Here is a 24,376-nt window from a genome sequence, read left to right on the forward strand (position 1 = left end):
TATTTTCTACCTTGCGAGGAACACTAAGAAGTTCAGCACACATCTATATCAGATTTGAATCAAACTGCATACAGTTTATATCATTTGGTTAAAATAGTGTGAGTGTTCATTCAGTTACCCTTTACTGAAAATAAATACAACACTTTCAGGTACCACTAATGAGTTCTTTTCTTAAGGCCAGAAACAAACATGAAATGAAAAATAAAAACAAGCAACCAAGAGAATTAAAATTTTTATTAGTGTATTCACATATTAGGCAAACGCAACACGCATGAAGCTTATGTCTTAGATTCACAAGTTCTATCAAGTGATAGTTACCTGTAAAACTTGTGCACAAAATACTCAATGCTTTGCCAATTTTCACTTCCATTAAAAAGGCCTGACCGACTTCATTCCTAGGAATATTTTTGGTATTGCTTCTATGCCTTATTACTTATGGCATACAATTCTTCATCATGGTTTAACTAAGCCAACTCTGATGAAAGTTTAACACTGGCCATATTTTGTTCTAAAGCTTAAAATTTTCACTAGCTGTACTTACAAAGTACAGTACTAGTGTAATAGATTAAACAATGCAGAAAAATAAAAAGACAAAAGGCAATTCTGCTACTGCCACATAAAGAAAGACAGATGGCTAGATCACAAATGTAAGTAAGGTGTACATTTTCAAGCCGGATAATCTCCTTTACACTCTTCCCTCATACAACCACTCTCCCCAAAACACATTTTATAACAATTCAAAGGATTTGTAGCATGGTGCAAAAAAGTAGTGTCCAAGGGTCCACAATAACATGCAATGTATAAAAAAAGAACCTTGATGGTCCTCGTGTTGCTGGTTAATCAGTCACTAATTGCCAGAGGTACACAGAATCAACTATTGTTACACAACATTGTATTTCATAATGTATGTATACAATATGGCATTAAACGGAAGTCCTATAAAGCCAACAAACCAGACATCGTAAACGTTTACCACGGGCATTTGATTAGCACAACGAACTGTGTTCAACACTTTCATATTAAATATCACCAAAAATCTTCAGTGAAAGAAATGTTTAGCAGTGCTTCCCATTTTAATCCCAACATTTGCAAATAATTTAAATCTATAATACCGTTTACTCGAATATATTTTGTGCTAGAAATGCCCTAGTCATAAAGATGAGATGTTTTCAATCTAAGTGTAGGTAAATGCAAATATAGCATTGGAAATATAATAAAGAATGTCTTTGTGATTACAAGAATGAAGAAAAAATCTCATTTGTAGGCACCATATGAAGGTATCTAAGTAACAGCATAAAAATGAAACACTTCCATTTCTGCTTTTTTTCCTTGCCATTGTTAAAAACAATCAACTACAAGGTAGAAAAAAGTGAGCTATCATACACCGAGGGGATGTTTCTCTATAGCAGTTTAACAAAGTGATAAAATTGGCTTTGGATTGAAGGGTGACGAAGAAGGACTGTTTCCACAAGGACTATTTTACAAAAGGCTAGTATGCTTTACTGGGATAGTTTATGAAGAAAGGAAATAAGAAACAAGCCTATGGAAGGACTGTTTTTCTATGTTAAATATTTTACAAGGGCTTACCTAAACCATGAGGCAAACATATTTGGGGAAATTGAAATGCTTTACAGCACAATACAAAGTTATTGTAGAACACAATACATTACTTGCACATGTACAGAATAACTATTCATGTTATTGATAAACCTTCAGGACACTTATATGCCCAGTAAAACACCATTAAAAGTCTTTACAATTGTCCCCCCCGTTTCTGGAGGTACTTTATACACTACAGTTTCACCTAGATTTGTACGAGTATAGAAGCCAGATTCTGACAAGGTGCTTTATTTGTTGAGACTGCAAGTGCTGTTTTTTTCCTTTTTTCTTTTTTGATAGCAAACAGTTCATTAGGACCACACAAAAACTATGACAGATGAGTTGTTAAATTGAATCTGCTGGTTGGATTAACTGGACAGTCCCCTGGTAATGTTGACGTAGATTTCTTTAGGACATGCTTGAACAGCGTACTGACGGAGATCCCATCTGTGTTAACACCTTATCCAACCATTGAAGAGGTCCATTTAGATGAAGTTCAATCCAGCAAGGAGTGCTTGTTACAGTTTGCCGCCTACAAAAAATAAAAAAATAAAAATGAAAAGCTGGGAAGAACAAGTGGGAACAAAACTTGTGAATAACCACTGCCTATAACATTTGCAGGGGAAACAATGTTTGATTTTCTTTCTCTGTGCTTACCCTCCAGTTTTAGAGCTGAAGGAGCAGAGGCAGGGCCACCTTAAAGTAGATATCAGAAACATACAACAATCTACAAACAACTCTTACAACGGGGCGGGAGTGAATGAAAAGAGAAGCGCTTCTTTAGATGTATGCATTAATGTTACCACAAAGTGTGCTACTCCTTGAAGAGACTGTGGCGGGGTTTATGTTGCACTTACAGGTAAGCATATTAATTACCTGCAATAATACTTTCGCAACTCAACACATACCCTTTATATTCCATGCTGTGCAGAACCCAGCTACCTATAATAAATAAATACATGAAGAGTAGTGACTCCAGTTTAAATGTGTAGAGACTCCTGTGAAGCCGGCCTGAAAGCCAAAAAGATCTGTTGCTATGCAGCTTCCAATTTATTTTAATAGTGAAACTTTTATACCTAAAGTTATCTGGACACACCCTGTATCCAACATGTTGTGAAATACATTTTGAAATAACATCTGAAATTGCAATCTGGTCTCTTCTTGGATGGCTTCACACGTTCTTTGATACAATAACTTTGTTTCTTGACTTTATCAAATGCATGATTAACTCATGTTTGTTGTGAATCCCAAGTAACTCAGATTTTACCAGCGTTTTGGTCATCTGTTCATGATCCACAAGAAAAGCTCCCTTTACCAGGTGATAACTGAGGGAGGCTGCAAATACCATTGTTGCAAATTGTGTTCAGCACAGCAGTACATTCAATTGGATTGAATTATCAAGAACCATCTTAATTCTATTATGCTAATTCATGAAACATGGAAAATTGAGATCTATGTTCCTCAAAGGTAACCCTAGTGCAACATAATCAGTGTGTAAGGTGGCAGCTCACGGTCATAAAAAACAAATATTGATCTTTTCCTTGCACAAGTGGCTGTGAATGTTTGCAGCACAGACTAGCTCAAATAAAAGTGTCCCAAGGACATGCTTCCAGAAAGAAAAAACACAATAAGAGGTTTGAGACACATCTAGGATTTGTAGCTACCACTGTCAATGTACGAGGTCTTGGTTAGAAGACTAGAAAGGAAAATATTACTTATTCAGTAAGCATTTATTTGTGTCACGTAGTGCTGTAGATGCACCTGCTTAGCATAATCCGGCCATTAAGTGTTGGGGTCGGCTGTGTGCAAGATATTTTTCTTTGAATAAAGTCTTTTGAGTCACTAGGCAGTGTGGCTCCTCTTGCTGGTAATGAGCATGGTCATCAACTCCACAGATTGTTTTCCCGCATGGCAGGTGAAGGTGGAACGTGAAGCGAAGCATAAAATGAAATGCCCATGTGAAAGTTTGTGAAAAAATAGTGAAAGTAACTGAACAAGCACAGGTGTACAGGGAGAACGGCGGGTACATGTGAATCTATAATACATGCCACAAACAGATGTTTACTAGTTAAGAAACATTTTCTCTTCAAGGCATGTGTGGGTGTAGATGCACAAGCTTAGCACCGAGTGTAAAAACATCATTCTCCTTAAGCAGTAGCTTACCTGTGGGGATTAGTTTTTTTTTTTTAAATAGTTTAATTAGAACTGCTTGGCTCAAATTGGCTTGTTGACACGGACACAGAAATGTTTTGTGAATGTAAGCAGTGTAGACTATGTAGCTGCTTTACATATATGTCAGCTATAGGTATGTTTCTCAAGAAGGACATTGATGTTATTTTTTTTGTAATGAGTGGAGTGAGCTCTGCATTTAACAATCCATTATGCAGTGCCAAATTTAGAAATGGCCCTTCCATTGTGAGGTTTTGAAAAAGCAACAAATAGTTGTTGTGGCTTTGTAAATGATTTAGACCGGTCAATGTAATACATAAGAGCTTGTTTTATGTCAGATATGCAAAGCCCTTTCTGCAACTGAGTCAGGTAGGGGGAGAAAAGACCGGCAGTTCAATCGATTAAGGTTGAATTGTAAAACCACCTTTAGAAGAAATTAGGAGTTGTTGTGCTCATTCATAGTGCAATGCCCTTGGACTGTGGAAACCTGAGGCGAAGTTTGAGCATTTGGCATTTTCTGCTGTGGTGAAGATGTCTATTTGTGGTTGTGCCCAATGTCTAAAGCATTTGAAGAAGATTTGCAGGTGGAGTTCCCACTTGTGGACTTAATGGCACCTCCTGCTGAGGGGATCTGCAAAGTCATTGTCCACCCCTGGTGGGTACCTCGCTATCAGTTGAATGTTGCATTGCAGAGCCCACTTCCAAACATTCCTGGCCAAATGGGAAAGCTGTGGGGACCTGGTGCCCCCTTGCTTTTGGAGATAATATATGGTTGCCTGTCTTGATGGGGACTACCTTGCCAATCAGGTGAGGAAGGAAGGCTTTCAGTGCTAAGTGAACAGGCTAGTAACGCCAGGTGATTTATGTGGAGATGTCGCTGACTGGTTGTCCAGAGGCCCTGACAGTTAGATCTTGCAAATGCGCAACTCATCTCATAAGGAAGGTGTCTGTCTTTATGGTCCTCTGCAAAACTGGGTCTAAGAAAAGCCGTCCCTTTAACAGGTTGTTAGTGTTCCTCTACTGCAGAGAGTGGTAAGCTTGACACTCTACCAACACTAGATCTTCCAATTGACCCTCCGTGTAAGCCCTGCAATGGATGCATTTAGTCTGGCATGAGGTAATATGGCTATATTAAGCCATCATGCCGAGGAGACGCATGACTGTCTTCACAGTTACTTGTTGACCTGGTTGAAAATGGGAAACGAGTGCCTGGAATGATTATATCCTGGCAGTATTCGGGTAATCTATTCCAAGTTCTAAGTTAAGAATTGACACTAGGTAAGATCAGATCTGTAGGATTTTGAGGTGATTATTGTAAAGCCTAGTTCGTGGAGTAGGTTGATGGTGGCCTGAGTGTGTTGGAAGCACTTTTGATGAGTTTCGCTTCTGATGAGCCAGTCGTCTAGGCATGGAAAGACATGATTACCTTGTATGTGCAGGTGAGCAGCTACTACAGCGAGGCATTTGGTAAAGCCCCTGGGTGAGGTAGTGACCCTGAAGGGGAGCTCTTTGAACTGGAAATGCTGACATTTATTAAAAACCTCAGATACTGGCAGTGTGCCAGGTGAATAGGAATATGAAAGTAGGTGTCCTTGAGGTTGAGTGCGCCCGTGAAGTCGCCTTGTTGTAATAATGGGATGACTTCTTGAAGGGTGACCATTTGAAAGTGTTCTGAGAGAATGTACTGGCTTAAGGGTCTGAGGGACTCATCCTTTTTGTTTTACCAAAAGTACACCAAAAAGTGTGGTGGAAGTTGACCTTTAATATATATGGGCTCATTGGATGACGGTATATACTTTTTATTGACTCTAGGCGATATGACTGTATATCGTACTGGGTCATTAAAAATGTCAGTAGTGTGGCAAAGCATGCCTCTGAGCCTAGGCAAGTATTGTGTGGAGCACCGTAAGGAGGAGAGAGTTTCAAATACGAAATAGTCCTCTAGAGGTTCGGTATGTAATTGCACCTTATGGAAGGTGGCAGCTCTACCAATTAAGTCATGGTAAATGGTGTAGGCATCAGGGGGAGAGGGGATTGGCAGGGTCTGAATCAGCTGGTGCTTCAGTATCTTACTTGTCCCATGGGTTACCTTGCAGTGGAATATCCATAGTGTCCCAGTCATCTCCACCCCCTGTGTAAGAATGTAATGACATCTCTGTGTAATATGGTGCAAGCACGGTAGGTGAAGCAGGTGGTGAGGGTGTTTGGGGTGCAGCCGGTCTAGGTGTTGGGCTGATGTGCACAGGACACGTGAACATGTCCATTTTCTTCCTGTGCTAGGGTGGATTTGAAACATCCAAAGCTTCTTCAAAAGAGCTGTTTCTTGGAGGGTTTTACACGCCTATTGAGGGGTGGAGGGGGGTGGGACGGAGGCAGGTGCTTGTAATTATCCGGCCTGTATCACAATGGATCATTGTAAGGAAATACCTCCTTGGCATGGTTATCCCCTGACTTTTTGCCTTTGCTGATGCCAAGTTATGATTTGAAAGTGTGCTGGGACCCTGCTAACCAGGCCACAGCACCAGTGTTCCTTCCCTAAACTGTACATTTGTCTCCACAATTGGCACAACCCTGGCACCCAGGTAAGTCCCTTGTAACTGGTATCCCTGGAACCAAGGGCCCTGATGCCAAGGAAGGTCTCTAAGGGCTGCAGCATATCTTATGCCACCCTGGAGACCCCTCACTCAGCACAGACATCCTGCTTGCCAGCTTGTGTGTGCTGATGAGGACAAAACGAGTAAGTCGACATGGCACTCCCCTCAGGGTGCCATGCCAGCCTCTCACTGCCTATGCAAGTATAGGTCAGTCACCCCTCTAGCAGGCCTTACAGCCCTAAGGCAGGGTGCACTATACCATAGGTGAGGGTACCAGTGCATGAGCATGGTACCCCTACAGTGTCTAAACAAAACCTTAGACATTGTAAGTGCAGGGTAGCCATAAGAGTATATGGTCTGGGAGTCTGTCAAACACAGACTCCACAGCACCGTAATGGCTACACCGAAAACTGGGAAGTTTGGTATCAAACTTCTGAGCACAATAAATGCACGCTGATGCCAGTGTGCAATTTATTGTAAAAATACACCCAGAGGGCATCTATCTTAGAGATGCCCCCTGAAAACATACCTGACTTCCAGTGTAGGCTGACTAGTTTCTGCCAGCCTGCCACACACCAGACATGTTGCTGGCCACATGGGGAGAGTGCCTTTGTCTCTCTGTGGCCAGGAACAAAGCCTGTACCGGGTGGAGGTGCTTCTCACTTCCCCCTGCAGGAAAAGTAACACCTGGCCTTCCTATCTGAAACCAGACGCCTGTTTGCACTTTGCACCCGGCCGCCACTGTGCCGCTGAGGGTGTTCTTTCTGTGCCTGCTTCTGTCTCTCCCTTTTGCCCTACAAAACCCCCCTGGTCTGCCCCCCGAGGATGCGGGTACTTACCTGCTGGCAGACTGGAACCGGGGCACCCCTGTTCTCCATTGAAGCCTATGTGTTTTGGAGACCTCTTTGACCTCTGCACCTGACCGGCCCTAAGCTGCTTGTGTGGTAACTTTGGGGTTGCCTTGAACCCCCAACGGTGGGCTACCTTGGACCCAACTTTGAGACTTGTAAGTGTTTTACTTACCTGTAAACTTAACCTTTACTTACCTCCCCCAGGAACTGTTGATTTTTGCAGTGTCCACTTTTAAAATAGCTTATTGCCATTCATACAAAGACTGTACATGATATTGTGATTATTCAAAGCTCCTAGAATACCTGAGTGAAATACCTTTCATTTGAAATATTACTTGTAAATCTTGAACCTTTGGTTCTTAAAATAAACTAAGAAAATATATTTTTCTATATAAAAACCTATTGGCCCGGAGTAAGTCTTTGAGTGTGTTTTCCTCATTTATTGCTTGTGTGCACAACAAATGCTCAACACTACCCTCTGATAAGCCTACTGCTCGACCACACTACCACAAAATAGAGCATTAGAATTCTCTCTTTTTGCCACTATCTTACCTCTAAGGGGAACCTTTGGACTCTGTGCACACTATTTCTTACTTTGAAATAGTATATACAGAGCCAACTTCCTACAATCATGATGTGCTTCTTTCTAGATTAAATTTCCTCTTGTAGTCTCCAAAGCAAGGATTTGACAGGCACCCAGATCCATGGGCACATTTGCTGGGTGCAAATGTTTTCAGCTGGACACCAATGGTTTGGGCACTGAAGTTCTCTGCTCGAAAGGAGGTGGTTTCGGAGTCGACATCAAGCCGTGTTTTGATGACAAAGGTATGCAGCTTCAATGATTTTTTTTTAGATTTTTTTTTTTTTTTAGCACCGACTGGGACTTACCCTGTATGGCCATTGCCAGAATGCAATGGTTTTAGATCCAGGGACGGGATGGGATGTCAACCCTTTAAGGTGATGTTCTGTTGGGGTCGATGTTGAGGGCACAATATTTATATTTTGTTGTGCTGGAGGCAGATCTTACATCTCTATGTCGGAGCCGGAGGTATCGTCAGGGGAAAAGGTCCCTTCATCTGCAGCTGACGTCTGTGCCTGTTCTTCCTGGAAGTCCTCTGGTCCAAACAGGTCCGGTGTTTCATCTGTGCTCCCTCAAGACATCTTGAGATGTCGACTCAGACAGTGGTGTAGAGGCTTTTTGGAACTGAAGGAGCTGCAGGCCTCGCAGCTGGCCTGGTAATGCTTGGGGAAAGGCACAGATTACACCCCTGATGAAGGTGAAACCATCAACAAAATCTGTAAGGCGTGTGTTCTACTGCTGAGTAGACATGATGCCTTGGTGGTGGTGGGGGTGAACACACACCTAAGGATGGAAGCAGCGCCCTGAAGGGCAATGCTGTACACGAGGGCCCACTGTTGATGCAAATGTTGGGGTTGGCATCGTCAAACTGAACAGGATAGAGAAAAGACTGCTGATGAGGACAATACTGACGGAAGGCAGATTAATACCAAGAAAACTAAATGGTTACTTACCAGTAGGAGTAGTTTTGCAGCTTGAAGAGTTTTCTGGAATTGTATGCTGTGCTTTATTCTGCCCATCTAGTGGCTGGGTCCGGAACTGTCTTTTCTCTGTGGCCACCGTCGACCACAATTAGGTGGTTTGTCCCCTCTGTAATGTAAGACAGCACCCCAAATGTTTGTGTGATGAATCAACATCTTTGGATTCTTTTTTCTTCTCTCTTTTATTTTGGTATACTTCCTCCTTACTCTCTTCTTTCTCACCTGGTTGCATCGTCTTCCACTTTTTGGGAGGTGGGTAGATCATATGTGAATCCAGGAAACTCTTCAAGCTGCAAAAATACTCCTACTGGTAAGTTACCATTTCATTTTGCAGCAAGAATCCTTTTCTGGATTCACATGCTGTGCATTAGATTACGAAGGGGTTGGTTGGGATGAAATACGGAAGTGTTAGCAAACAGATGTTGTAGTACTTTTTGTCCCACATGTGCCTCTATGTTCATCTAAGTGTCCATACAATAATGTTTTGCAAAGGTGTGTGGTGATGCCCATGTCGTTGCTGCGCAGATTGCGTCTACTGGTAAATTTGCTAGAAACGCTAGTGTTGGGCCCTTTTTCCTAGTTGAGAGAGCTCTTGGGCACCGTCATACCTGCCCGATAATAGCAAGTCTGTATTGTTTCCACAGTCCATCTTGAATTGTTCCTTTAGTTACTGGGGGGAACCCTTGGTTCTTTGGCAAATGAGACAAACTGTTTCCTTTACGAAACGTATTTGTTTCAAGCAGATAGTACATTAAAGTCCTCGCTACACCCAAAGTATATATGGTTCTTTGAAGAAAGATGATAACTGAATAGTTTGGTTGACTCGAACGTGGGTCACTTGGGTAGAAACTGTAGGTTAGTTCGGAGGACTACCTTATCTTTGTGTATCTGCAGGTATGGGTCCTGCACCGTTAGTGCTCCCAGCTCACTCATTCTGCATAATGATGTGACTGCAATTAGGAACGCTGTTTTGAGTGAGTAATTTAAGATCGACTTGAGTTCAAGCAGCTTTGCCATTATTTGCATTAGCATGATGTTGAAGTTCAACAATGGAGCTGGAACGTCTATGTGGTGCAATCCTTTTTTGGTCCTTAAAAGAATCTCTTCATCACTGGTGATGTGAAGAAGCTGTTCCCTGCAGCACCTCTGGTATAGGCTACTATTACTGCCAGGTGTACTTTCAAAGATGGGTAGGTTAACCTTGTTTCTAACAGGTGAGTGAGGTAAGTCAATACAGTTTTCTCTTCTGTCCTGGTCTCCATCTTTGTACTATTTGCACACCAGTTAATATATCTGTTCCATTTTGCAGCATAAAATTTCCTGTGGTAGCTTTCCTTGCTTCTGTCAGGATTTCTACTGACCTGGGCAGCAAATGTAAATGCCCAAATGTTCGGTTTTCAGGAGCCAGGCCACTAGAATGAGGGTTGCTGGCTCCAAGTGGTGCGCTCTCTCCTCCTGCATTGTTAGCAGATCCTGATCTGCTTTGACTGCAATAATTAGACTCCTGGGCATCTCTATTATGTCAGAGTACCAGTCTGTCTGGCCAACCGTGGAGCTCTGAAGAGCTTTGTCCCTAGTTGCTTGGCTTTTTTCAGCACCTTCGGCATCGGGGAAATCAGAGGAAAAGTGTATGCAAATCTCCCTGACCAGTTTACTGACAGGGCATCCCTTCTGACTGGTGGTTTTGAAACTTGGAGGTGATGTGATCAGGTCTATTGTTGGTCTCCCCGAGAGCCTGAATATTTTCTTCAGTGTTTCTTGTTTTAGCTCCTACTCGTGGGAGCTTTTTTTTTGTCTGCTCAGTTTGTCTGCCCCCATGTTATTTATCTCTGGTAGGTGGAGAGTTTGTAGAGTTACTCTCCTTGCTATTGCCTATTTCCATATCTCTTAGGATAGTTTGCTTAGGGTGAACAATTTAGTCCCTTCCTGTTTCTTGGGATAAAACATGGCTGATGTGTTGTACAACATTGTGTTGTATTAGTATGGTCGTGCCTGATATTTGTGCTCAAACAGCCCTCAAGGATAGGAGAACTGTTTTCATTTCCACGTAGTTGATGTGTTTCAGCACATTTGTGCTTGTGCTGTTCCGCTGTCCATGTACCTTCAAGTTGCCTGTGTCTGCTCCCCAACCTTTGTAGGATGCATCTGTTGTGATGGTCACCGTTGGAGCCGGTGTCTTGAATGGTCGCTCTAAAGTCACATCTATTCATTGACACAATTTCTTTTTTTGTAGGATGCTGGTTCTGTATATGCTATACTAAAATGAGCCTGTTAGACTTAACTGAGGCTAAAGTACATAATACTAATGCTCTCTTTTGTGGTAGTGTGGTCGAGCAGTTAGGCTTATCAAAGGGTAGTGCAAAGCATTTGTTGTACATACACAGTCAAGAAACGAGGCACACACTCAATGACCAACTCCAGGCCAATGTTTTTGTATAGCAAAAATATATTTTCTTATTTTATTACTAGAACCAAAAGATCTTTGTTGCAGGTAAGTACAGTTGTAAGTAAGTATCAAGCATGTTTGGATTTTGCAGATAAAGCTGTTTACAAGTAGCATTTTTAAATTTTAAAAGTTGACAGTGCATTTTTTCATATGAATAAATAGAGTCCTGGGGTGGAAAGGTGTAAACACATTTAACAGGTAAATAAGTACTCAATTTACGATCCCAGTCTTCAGGTGTTAGGCTGTCCACAGGTCCAAGTTCAAGCTGACCCCAGAAGTGCATCACCAGCAACACAGAGCCAGCTGGGTGCAGAGGTCAAAGTTGGGGTTAGGGTTTTCAATGGAATCCTAAGAGGACTGGGGGGGACTCAGAAGAAGCAAGATTGCAGGTTAAGTCCCTGCGTTTTCCGGCCTGGGGGGTTTAGGTCAGCAAGGGGGTTGGGGCCGGGAGGCCACATGTCAGCACCAAACACACACCCTCAGCGCCACAGGGGCAACCGGGTGCAGGGTGCATAAACAGCATTGGGCGCTCAATGCTTTTCAATGAGAGAACCCCAGGGGTCACAAAGATGCTGCAGATTGGGTCCAGGGTGTCCGTCCGGAGAACCAAAGGCTGGACAGGAAAGAGGTGCCTGCTGGACATTGCTGGACTGTCAGTTGTATTACCCAAGGCCAGGGGGCTGCAAATGCAGGGGTACATTTGGGCGTTGGGAGTGTTCGTTGGCTACGGTAGCAGTCAAGGGGGACCCTCTTGATTCAGGCTGCAGGCGAGGTCATGTTGGCCAGGAGCAGTCAACCCAGGTTGGACTCGAGGTCGGAAACACCTGCTGACCTGTGGACCGGTGGGTCATTTGGAATCGGGCCATGGGCCTTGGGTGCAGAGTGGATAGGGCTCGGGATCTGGGGTGGCTCTGGAGTCCTTTTTGAGGGTTTCTTCTTGGACGGGCCTCTGTCCTCTGGAGTTCTTGGTCCTCTGCTGGGCAGGCAGTCCTTTGGGGGTTTGTAGAGATTGCAGGATGCATCACCTTTTTGGAGCAGGAGTTTTGAAGCTGTAGAGAGGCAGGCAGGGCCGGGCCAAGTCAGTTGTCGTCTGGAGTCTTCACTGCTGGGGTCGGCATAGCAGTCAATCTTCTGTCTTCTTTCTTGAGGTCTCCAGGAATCTGGTGAGTAAGGTTCAGGGGTGCAACTAAATACTATATTTAGGGGCATTACAGGGGTCAGAGGGCAGTAGCCAAAGGCTACTGTCCCCGAGGGTGACTACATACTTCCTGTGCCCAATCCCTCTGAAGAGAGGGGCACATTCCTATCCTTATTGGTCCCTCTCCTCCAAATTAAGATGGAGGATTCTAAAAGAAGGCAGTCACTTCAGCTCTGGACACCTTAGGGGTGGTTCTAGCTGCAGTGATCACTCCTCATTTTACCTAATTTTCCTGCTGGACCTGCCGCCAAAAGTGAGGCTTTGTCCGGGAGGCGGGTATCTCCACTAGCTGGAGTGCCCTGGGGCACTGTAACCGGAGACCTGAGCCTTTGGTGTTTGGTGTTTGTGCGAGTTGTCTGCGTGTGTGTGTATGCGTGTTTGAATGCGTGTATGATTGTTGAAGTGAGTGCGAGTTGGAATGTTTGTGTGAATGTGAGTATGGATGCGTGTGAGTGAATGCGTGTATGGATGTGTATGAGTGAATGCGTGTACGTAAGCTTTGCTGAATGAGTATGCGGGTTGCTTGTGGGTGTGTGCACGAGTGTATGCAGGGGGGAGGTGGGTGCTGTACTGGAAGAGGGGGGTAGTGGGTTCTGCTATGGAAAGGGGTGCAGGGGTATAGGGGGTGTTGGGGGAGGGGGGTGGTCGTCTGCCGGTGACAGGAAAGAAATGTCCTGTCACCGGTAGCCTTTCAGCCAGGGTTTTCCTGATGGAAAGCAAACTCGTGATACCATCAGCTGTCTTCATTGGGCCACTGGGTCGGAGATACTAATATCCGGCCCGGCTGTACAACCGCCCTGGCGGTACAGGTGGGGATATGGCAGATTGGCCCGTCGGCGGCAAGACCGCCACCACAGCCCTGGAGATCTTCAGACTACCAGGGTCATAACGAGGGCCAAAGTCTCTCACCCCATGGGGTCAGAAACCTGTCTGTTCGTGGCATGCTGGCAGACTGATCAGCCATGCACTAAAGGGTTGAGTAAAATGCAGGGGGCATCTCCAAGATGCCCTGTGTGTGCATTTTAAAATAAATCTATCAGTGTGGGTTTATTGTGCTGAGAAGTTTGATACCAGACTTCCCTGTCTTCAGTGAAGCCATCATGTAGCTGTGGAGTTCGTAATGACAAACTCCCAGCCCATTTACGCCATATGGCCACACTGCACCTACAATGCCTAAGAATGGACTTAGACACTGCAGGGGCATATTGCTGAGGCAGCTATGCCCTCACCTGTGGTATAGTGCACGCTGCCTTAGGGCTGTAAGGTCTGCTAGAGGGGTGACTTACCTATGCCACAGGCAGGGTTGGTGGGCATGGCACTCTGAGGGATGCCATGCCGGCTTTTCTTTTTTCTCCCCATCAACACATACAATCTGCAATGGCAGTGTACATGTGTTTGGTGAGGGGTCCATTGGGGTGGCACAATACATGCTGCAGCCCTTTGGGACTCTTTATGGCCACAGAGCCCTTGGTACCACTGGTACCTATTACAAGGGATGTACCTGTGTGCCAGGGGTGTGCCAACTGTGGAAACAAAGGTACAGTTTTGGGAAAGAACACTGGTGCTGGAGCCTGGTTAGCAGGATCCCAGCACACAATTAGCATCAACATCAGGCAAAAAGAGTGGGGGGGGGAGGGGGTGTAATCAATCATGCCAAAAGGGGCACTTTCCTTCATTATTTGCTTTTGTATGTTTGCTGTGACAACCATACGATCCACACAACTCCAGGTGGCTTGTTTACATTTATTGCAGATCCATGGAAGGGGTGCATGTGCAGTATTGAGTTTATTATGAGTGTTATGCATGACACCATCATGCCCATTAGTTTCATGACGGTCCTAGCTATCAGAGACTGACCCTCACCCCCCAGTAGAGGGGAGTCTGCTCTGTGATTGCTTTTGCCTTCTTAGGTACTGGATATGCTTGTGCTGTCTGAGTTTAAGGTTGCTCCCAGGAACAAATTTACCTGTTCTGGTTGTGGTGACTTCGTTTTGTGGTTAACTGTGAAGCCCAATTGTTGCAGTGTACCGACCACTGTTTTTAATATCTTTTTGGCATTTTTGTTTTGACTGTGCCGTTACTAGCCAATCACCCAACTATGGGTAGAAATTGATACCTTGTCTTCTTAGGTGTGCTGCTCCCACTACAAGGCACTCGTGAAGACCCTTGGTGCTGACTTTATGTCGAATGGTAGTACTCTGGACTAGTAGTGTACCTTATCTAATACAAATCTGAGCTATTTTTGGGGTTTCTGAGTCACAGATATTTGTATCCGGGCGTCCATTAGATCTAAGATGGCCATATATTCGCCTTTCCTTAGGAGTGGTATTACTCCTTGCAGAGACGTCATCTTGAATTGTTGGGAACAAATGAGCTTCTTTATGAATCAAAGGGCTACGATTTGTGTCAGGGTTTGATCTTGTTTTGGTACCAGGAAATAAAGAGAGTAGTTCCCCTTGTTTGCCTCCTTCGGTGGTTCCTTTCTATGGCTTTCTTTTGTAAATGTTATTTGACTTCTTTCCTGAGTTTAATGGTCTCTTCACCTTGAATCCTCAGTTTTTTTAGGGGGGGGGGGAATGAAGAGATTTGTGGTGATTCCTTGAATAGTTATATGCAGTATCTGTGACAATATTTAGAGCCAATTGTCAGAGGTTATTTTTTTTTCACCACTCTTGTGGCTAATCCCCTATTCTGCCTCTGTCTGGTGTTTTGTGGTGGCATGTGTTGCTGCTAGCCAAGTCAAGTGCTTGTTGTTCCTCCCCTTCTGAGGGTCTGGCCTCTTCCACAAAAGGGTTGCCTAACTGGGAATTGTCACTACTGGCAGGAGGTGTGAGGTGCCCTGTTAGTGGCCCTTCCAGATGTTCTGCCTCTTCTGAAGGAACCCCTGAATTGTAGAGACCCCACTGCCTCTGTGTCCAAGGCTGATTTCAAGCAGGTGTTAGAAACGTTTTTCCCCTCCTGCCTCACTGCCTTGACCCTCTTCCTGTACTCCTCTGGGAGGTGTTGCATAAGGGGCTCCATCTCATCCCATTGCTGGTTCCCATACCTGTTCAACAGGGCATTTAACTTGGCAATCCACCACTGGGTTGCAGCCTCCATCTCCATTTTTCTTCCCACAAGATCCAGTCTCTTACTTTCCTTTTCAGGAAGTGACCCTGTGGAGGTATGTGTATTGTCTCTCTTCCTGGCAGTTGCAATGATGACTAAATCTGCAAGAGCATTTCCCTGGAGGTACTTGGGATCTTGAGCAGATGATTTATATTTCTTATCTAATCTGGATATAACCGCCCTTGCAGTGGTTGGTTCCCAGAATGCCTCCTTTCCCTGGTCTAATATACTGGGAAGCATTGGGTAAATAAAGATTCCCCTTGTTCGATGACATTAAGGTTTCAAGGCGAAAACAAGAGTCTCCTTTTACCTCCACTAATTGGACCTGATAAGTCCCTGCAGTCCTCTTTATGAGGCTGCTGTAGAGGGAAAGGTCACCTGGTGTAGATGGCCTCAAAAGATAGTTGAGCACACCGACTTCGGTGGATGTTCAAGGCTTAGCCGGGATCTGAAAATCCTTTTAGGAATTGTCAAACTCTGTACTTTACAGGAGTGCAGCCATTTCGGCCTCAAGCCTTCTCCTTTTGGCCTGGAGAGTTTTTTCTGCATCAAGCGTATGCGGAGTTCTCTTCTTTGGCGTCAACTGGTCTACCGTCCCTAAAGCCTTGGTCGTTCCCCCCTCCATCCGTCTGGAGCGGATGAAGTCAGTGAGGGCTTTGATGGTGTCTTGCCTTCATTGGTATCCCTTGGTCAGGATCAGTGTGGCTCCTTAGGTTTTGACTGACCTTCTGTAGAGGAATGTTTCAACAAGAGGCTACCTTGTGGGACTTAATGTCTGAGGGTTCTGGGTCAGCTTTTTGGCTTTTTGTTTTTACCTTAGGCTTCCTCTTCAGCGTCCTTCACAGCTCCTTTCACCCCTTGTCCCTTTTCGTCTTGATTTCATAGCTCTCTAACACAAAAGGATGATGGATAAAATGCAGTGAGTGTTTGAAAACCATTGTACTTTTGCTCATGCCACCCCAGTCTGGATTTAGCCATATGCAAATCAGTCTTGACCCTGTTCCCCATGGGAACAGTCCAGCCCAAGCTGCCAGGCCCGGTCCTCTCTGGAGGACCAGAAACAAGCATCCTGGGACCTGATTCAGGGTATGCCCCCTCATCAGCCAGGCTAGCTTGAATCCAGTGGCACAGTAAGAAAATGAGTTACTTACCTGTAACTGTGGTTCTCCAGTATTGGTATCTTTCATAGATTTACATGCTTGAATCATCCCCGTCGTCGAGGTGGGAGCTCACGGTAACCTGAAATACACATAGCAGTACATTCTACACACTAGGCCTCAAGGGCCTCTTTGGTGCTTTTATAGTCTATCCATGTAGTTTTGCAAAAAGACACAAAGTTGAAATTCAGCCAATCAGACGTCGATGCCCTCTAGAACACTCCCAACAGAGGCTCTCTCCCTCAGATTTTCTAGTACAAGTGTGAAGATAAGAGTTTACGCATAAGGGGAGCCTCTGCGGGGAGGAGGGTGGGTCGCATGTGAATCTATGAAAGATACCAATACTGGAGAACCACAGTTACAGGTAAGTAACTAATTTTCTTCTCCAGTATTGGATCTTTCATAGATTCACATGCTTGAATTAGAGTAGCGAGCAGTGAGATTGAGTAAGCAGATATATAGCCATATTTATACTAACCGAACCAACATTCATATGTCAATAGGAAAGAAGGCAACAGTAGTTGTAGTTAGTGGTCTATGGAACATAATGTTGTTATTCCGCAAGTAACTATCATAATATGCCCAGATCACTGTTGTATAACAAATATAAATATATATATATATATATATATATATATATTATATATATATATATGTGTGAATATCATGCTACGATAATCAAACTCTAGTAAAAAACCTAAGAAATGAAACAGACTAATCTTAATATAAGAAACAAACGTTGTTCACCTTACCCTGGATGTGGAGGTGGGATGATGCAAGAGGCTCACCTTAGTGAAACAAGTGCCTCAAGACTGCTTGGCCCACTGCTGTGTCCATGGTATTCGCCTCCTCAAGACAGTAGTGTCTTGTGAGGGTGTGCTGGCTGGACCATGTAGGTGCTCTACAGATTTGCTGTAGGGGTACTCCAGCGAAGAGGGCAGCCGACGCGGCTACCGCCCTAGTCGTGTGGGCTCGTACCTTGCTGTGGAGAGGCTTACCAGCTTGGGTTTGACAGAACTGTATGGCCAGGCCAATCCACCTAGCTATAGTTTGTTTGGATACTGCAAGTCCCTTTCTTGCGTTCCCAAAGGTGATAAAAAACTGGTCTGACCTGCGCATGCTCTGAGTCTTTTGCAGGTAAAATTTCAGACATCTTTTAACGTCCAGGGAATGCAGTGCTTTTTCCGCCACTGTCTGCGGATTAGGAAAGAAAGTCTTCAAAACAACTGGCTCATTTAGATGGAAAGTTGAGGGCACCTTTGGAATGTACCTGGGATTTGTTCTTAAAATCACGCTAGTAGTGGTGAACTGAAGAAAAGGCTCTTTAATGGTTAATGCCTGTATGTCACTCACTCTCTTAGCGGAGGTAAGAGCCAGCAACAGCGCCGTCTTCCATGCAATGAACTTTAACTCCGCTCTATGAATGGGTTCAAAAGGAGGCTTCATGAGCTGCCCCAGGACCACGTTCAAAGACCACAACGGAGGAGGTTTCTGCACTGGTGGAAAAGTACGAAACAGCCCCTTAAGGAACTGTTTCACAATTCTGGTGGAACACAATGAAACCGCCTCCTGAGATCTGCGGTATCTTGAAATTGCCGCTACGTGCACGCGGATAGAAGCGTATGAGAGTCCACACTTTGCCAGGTGCAACAAGTACAGCAATACCTGTTCTGGAGGCGAAGAGATCGGGTGCATGCCTTCAGCCGCGCACCACAGACAAAAACGCTTCCATTTCAGTCTGTAGGTCTTGTTGGTAGTATCCGTTCTAGCCCTGGCTAGAATCTTTCTGTATTCAGAAGAGATATTTACGATGGAGTACTCATGGAACTCAGGAGCCAGGCCGATAAGTGGAGAGATGACGGGTCCGGATGTCTGACTTGGCCCTGGTGCATAGTTAATAGGGCTGGTTTCCCTTTGAGTAGCACATGTGGTCGTTCCGAGAGCATGAGGAGCTCCGTGAACCACACCTGTCTGGGCCATCTCGGTGCTACTAATAGGATGCGACAACCTTCCGCTTTCATTTTGCTGATGACCCTCGGTATGAGTGGGATCGGAGGAAAAGCGTAGGCATAAATGCCTGACCATCTAATCGAAAACGCATTCCCCCACGACCCTCTTTGGGGAAGCCAGCTTGCGTAGTAAGGGCATTTTCTGTTCTCGAACGTGGCAAACAGATCGATGTTTGGTTTGCCCCATAACTGGAATACCTGATCTAGAATCTCCTGATCCAGTTCCCATTCGTGGTAGGGAATTATTGTCCTGCTCAGGGTGTCCGCCAGTACATTGTTGTGTCCTGGGACATGTTCTGCTTTCAGAGAAATGTTGTACTCTATGGCCCATTTCCATATGTTTTGAGCCTGCTGTGAGAGCTGCAGAGACTTTGTGCCACCTTGTTTGTTTAGGTAAAACATGCACATGGTATTGTCCGTTCTGATCAAAACATCTGAGCCCTGAAGCCTTGGAAGGAAAGCTTTTAGGGCGAAATCTATAGCTTTGAGCTCCAGGTGATTGATGTGGAGCTGTCTGTCCTTCGGAGTCCAAGACCCACTGATGCGAAGATCCTGAAGGTGGGCACCACACCCTTCGAGGGAAGCATCCGTTGTCACAACATAGCGAGGTACCTGGTGAAGGAAAGTGAGACCTCTGGATAAATTTGCTGGTGTTGCCCACCAATCCATGGCTACTCACATTTTCGATGTGATGAGAATCTCGTCTTCGAAAGACCCCTGATACCATTGCAAATCCAGTTACTCTTGCAGGGGCCGCATTTGTAGCCTGCAGTCCTGAACCAGTGGGATGCATGATGAGATCATTCCCAGCAGTGATTTGTAAGTGCAAACTGAAACGCACTTTTTTGCCGAGAGGTTGCAGGCTAACCTGCTGAGCTTTAATTGCCTTTCCTGCGACGGATACACTTTGTTTTGGATAGTGTCCAACCTTGCTCCTAAAAAGCTCAATGTCTGCGTTGGATGACGATGCGACTTCTGGTAGTCAACGGTAAGTCCCAGATCGTCGAACAACTGGAGGCAGAGAGATATGTGACGCACCACCTGGTGTTTTGATGGTGCTTTTATCAGCCAGTCGTCGAGATAGGGAAACACCTGTACGCCCGACTGGCCACTGGAGCCAGCATCTTTGTAAAAATTCTGGGGGCTGAATTTAAACCGAAAGGAAGGACCTGAAACTGTAGGTGCATACCAGCTACCTTGAACCTGAGGAATTTTCGGTGGTTGCGGTGTATCGGAACATGAAAATACGCATCCTGGATGTCTAGGGATGCCATATGATCTCCGGTATTCAGGAGGCACAAGATGTCCTGCAATGTCACCATCCTGAACGACTGCTTTCTCGGAAATTTGTTTAGCAACCGTAAGTCTAGAATGGTGCACCAGTCTCCGGAATGCTTCTTCACCAGAAAGAAGCGCGAGTAGAACCCCTTGTTCCTGTGAGGGGCAGGGAACAGCTCTATTGTTCCCTTGCGTAGCATCACTTGTACTTCCTTGAGGAGTTGGGCTACTCGCGAAGGTGGAGGTCCCGACGGCGGGACGTTCGGTGGTTTCTGAATGAATTCCAGAGTATGTCCTCTGGCTATTACGTCCAACACCCATTTGTCTGATGTGATGAACCTTCCAACGAAGGAAATGAGAAGTGATGCGACCCCCGACCTTGAATCCCCTGGTAGTGTTGGAAGCTGGTATGGCTAGCTGGTCATTTGTTCCTGGTGGTGTCTCTTCCCCTTGGCGCTGATCTTCCTTTCGCCGGGTGCTGATATGCTGCGGTAGGCGGCAACCGGTAATGGTGTTGCTGTTGGCCGTATTGCTGTCTGGGTCCCGACGAAGATGACTGAGACTGGGGTCTATGTTGTTGAAAACCCCCTCGAAAGGAGTAATTTCCCCTGCCTCTCGCCCCACGAAAGGGCTGCCTGCGGTACTGCAAGGTACCAAGCGACCTCGCAGTATCATTATCCGTCTTTATGGATTGCAGCATGTCGTCCACATGTTTCCCAAATAAACTCTCTCCATCAAACGGCATATCCAGAATGCGGCTCTAGACTTCTGGGCGGAACGAGGTAGACTTGAGCCATCCCTGCCTACGCAAGACCGCTGCTCCTGCGAGTTGGCGGAATCCTGTTAAGGAAATGTCAATGGCGCAGTCAATGATTTCCGCTGTGATCCGCTCCCCCTCTTGCAGTACTTTTCTTGTGAATCTATGAAAGATCCAATACTTGAGAAGCAAGGGATCCACACTTAGGCATACCCTGGCCACTTAGATCTCGACATCACGCAGTCTCGGCTTCAACATTCTCTTTGTGGGCAGGCAGCGAAACCTGCATCTTCTGAGTGCTAGCAATGGTAATGTAATGGTCCAGCCTCTGTATTCAGCGTACCTTAGTGTTTTCAGTACGAATGCAGTGCAGGCCTCGTCTCAGTGATCCTTCGGGAGACAGACTGCAGACCTCATGGGGTCTTTCTGGGCAAACCTGTGGTGGCAGTTGGGGCAGAATATAATGAAAATGTCACTTACCCAGTGTACATCTGTTCGTGGCATCAGTCGCTGTAGATTCGCATGTTTTGCATAGCTCGCCATCTGGTGTTGGGTCGGAGTGTTACAAGTTGTTTTTCTCCGAAGAAGTCTTTCGAGTCACGGGACCGAGTGACTCCTCCTTTTGTCTCCATTGCGCATGGGCGTCGACTCCATCTTCGATTGTTTTTCCCCGCAGAGGGTGAGGTAGGAGTTGTATTGTAGTAATAGCGGCCATGCAATGGAGTGACTAAGTATGTACCTATTGAAGGTTAAAATAATATATATACAAATAGTTGAAGGTACCTTCCGAACTGCTACAGGCTCCCGGGGAGGCGGGTGGGCACATGCGAATCTACAGCGACTGATGCCACGAACAGATGTACACTGGGTAAGTGACATTTTCAGTTCGATGGCATCTGTCGCTGTAGATACGCATGTTTTGCATAGACTAGTAAGCAGTTATCTCCCCAAAGCGGTGGCTCAGCCTGTAGGAGTGGGAGTAGTCTGAAACAATGTTCTTAATACGGCTTGACCTACTGTGGCTTGTTGTGCGGATAACACGTCTACACAGTAGTGCTTGGTGAATGTGTGAGGCGTAGACCATGTGGCTGCCTTACATATTTCTTGCATTTGGGATGTTTCCTAGAAAGGCCATGGTAGCACCTTTCTTTCTGGTTGAGTGTGCCCTTGGTGTAATGGGCAGTTGTCGTTTAGCTTTAAGGTAGCAGATTTGGATGCATTTAACTATCCATCTGGCTATACCTTGTTTTGATATTGGGTTTCCTGCATGAGGTTTTTGGAATGCAATAAATAGCTGTTTAGTTTTCCTGATGCTCTTTGTTCTGTCAATGTAATACATTAATGCTCTTTTGACATCTAAAGTATGTAGTGCCCTCTCAGCTACGGAATCTGGCTGTGGGAAGAACACTGGAAGTTCCACTGTTTGATTTAGATGGAACGGTGAAATAACTTTTGGTAGAAATTTAGGATTAGTCCTTAGGACGACCTTATTTTTGTGTAGTTGTATAAAAGGTTCTTGTATTGTAAACGCCTGAATCTCGCTTACTCTTCTTAGAGAGGTAATGGCGATGAGAAATGCAACCTTCCATGTTAGAACTGTATTTCGCAGGAGTGCATGGGTTCAAAAGGTGGACCCATAAGTCTAGTTAAGACAACATTTAGGTTCAATGAAGGAACAGGTGGTGTTCTTGGTGGAATAATTCTTTTAAGGCCCTCCATGAATGCTTTAATGACTGGTATCCTATATAGGGAAGTTGAATAGGTAGGCTGCAGGTATGCAGATATTGCTGCAAGATGTATTTTAATGGAAGAGAAAGCTAGGTTAGATTTTTGTAAGTGAAGCAAGTAACCCACTACATGTTTTGGGGTTGCGTGTAATGGTTGGATTTGATTAATATGGCAGTAGCAAACAAACCTCTTCCATTTACTGGCATAGCAGTGCCTGGTGGATGGCCTTCTGGCTTGCTTTATGACTTCCATACATTCTTGGGTAAGTTGTAAGTGTCCGAATTCTAGGATTTCAGGAGCCAGATTGCTAGATTCAGCGATGCTGGATCTGGGTGTCTGATCTTTTGGTTGTGTTGTGTTAACAGATCCGGCCTGTTGGGCAGTTTGATGTGGGGTACTACTGATAGGTCTAGCAGCGTTGTGTACCAGGGTTGCCTTGCCCAAGTTGGTGCTATTAATATGAGTTTGAGTTTGTTTTGACTGAGTTTGTTTACCAGATAAGGAAGGAGAGGGAGAGGAGGAAAAGCGTAGGCAAATATCCCTGACCAGTTCATCCATAGGGCATTGCCGTGGGACTGCCTGTGTGGGTATCTGGATGCGAAGTTTTGGCATTTTGCGTTCTCTTTTGTTGCAAACAAGTCTATTTGAGGTGTTCCCCAGAGCGTGAAGTAAGTGTTCAGAATTTGGGGGTGAATTTCCCATTCGTGGACCTGTTGGTGATCTCGAGAGAGATTGTCTGCGAGTTGATTCTGAAAACCCTGGGATAAATTGTGCTATTAGGCGAATTTTGTTGTGAATTGCCCAACGCCATATCTTTTGTGCCAGCAGGCTCAATTGCGTTGAGTGCGTTCCCCCTTGTTTGTTTAGATAATACATTGTTGTCTGTTTTGACGAGAATGTATTTGTGAACTATTATTGGTTGAAAAGCCTTTAGTGCTTGAAAAACTGCTAGCAGTTCTAGGTGATTTATATGCAGTTTTGTTTGATGTACGTTCCATTGTCCTTGTATGCTGTGTTGATCGAGGTGTGCTCCCCACCCTGTCATGGAAGCATCTGTTGTTATTACGTATTGTGGCACTGGGTCTTGGAAAGGCCGCCCTTTGTTTAAATTTATATTGTTCCACCATAGAAGCGAGAGGTAAGTTTGGCGGTCTATTAACACCAGATCTATAAGGTGACCCTGTGCTTGTGACCACTGTGATGCTAGGCACTGTTGTAAGGGCCTCATGTGCAGTCTTGCGTTTGGGACAATGGCTATGCATGAAGACATCATGCCTAGGAGTTGTAATATCATCTTTGCTTGTATTCTTTGTGTTGGATACATGCGTTGTATGATGTTGAAATTTTGAATTCTTTGTGGACTTGGAGTGGCTACTCCTATTGTTGTGTTTATTATGGCTCCTAGGTATTGTTGTACCTTGCGTGGCAGAATGTTGGATTTTGCGAAGTTGACGGTGAACCCTAGTTTGTAGAGGGTTTGTATGATTTGATTTGTGTGATGTGAGCACGTTATTAACGAATGGGTCTTGATTAGCCAGTCGTCTAGATACGGGAATACATGTATTTGCTGCCTTCTGATGTGTGCAGCGACTACTGCTAGATATTTGGTAAAGACTCTTGGTGCGGTTGTTAAACCGAAAGGCAGTACCTTGAATTGGTAGTGTATTCCTTTGAATACAAACCTTAGGTATTTCCTGTGCGATGGATGTATTGGTATATGGAAATACGCATCTTTGAGGTCTAATGTTGTCATGTAGTCGTGTAGTTTCAGCAATGGTAACACTTCTTGTAGTGTGACCATGTGAAAGTGGTCTGATTTGATGTATGTGTTTAGTATTCTTAGGTCTAGGATTGGTCTTAGCGTTTTGTCCTTCTTTGGTATTAAGAAGTACAGTGAATAAACACCTGTGTTTATTTGTGTG

At 44.8% G+C, this 24,376-nt stretch overlaps 1 protein-coding gene across 4 annotated transcripts in view; it reads right to left on the minus strand.

The window, feature by feature from the left end:
• Window positions 1–219: 219 nt before the first annotated feature.
• SMAD2 (SMAD family member 2) overlaps window positions 220–24,376 on the minus strand; it is a 379,037-nt gene continuing 354,880 nt past the window's right edge. For all 4 annotated transcript variants that reach the window (XM_069219017.1, XM_069219067.1, XM_069219021.1 and 1 more), the window contains one exon: window positions 220–2,131. In XM_069219017.1, the coding sequence (XP_069075118.1) occupies window positions 2,008–2,131 (124 nt within the window). In that variant the 3' untranslated portion in view covers window positions 220–2,007. The remainder of the gene's footprint in view (window positions 2,132–24,376) is intronic.

Source organism: Pleurodeles waltl, chromosome 1_1, assembly GCF_031143425.1.
Source record: "Pleurodeles waltl isolate 20211129_DDA chromosome 1_1, aPleWal1.hap1.20221129, whole genome shotgun sequence".
Classification (NCBI taxonomy): domain Eukaryota; kingdom Metazoa; phylum Chordata; class Amphibia; order Caudata; family Salamandridae; genus Pleurodeles; species Pleurodeles waltl.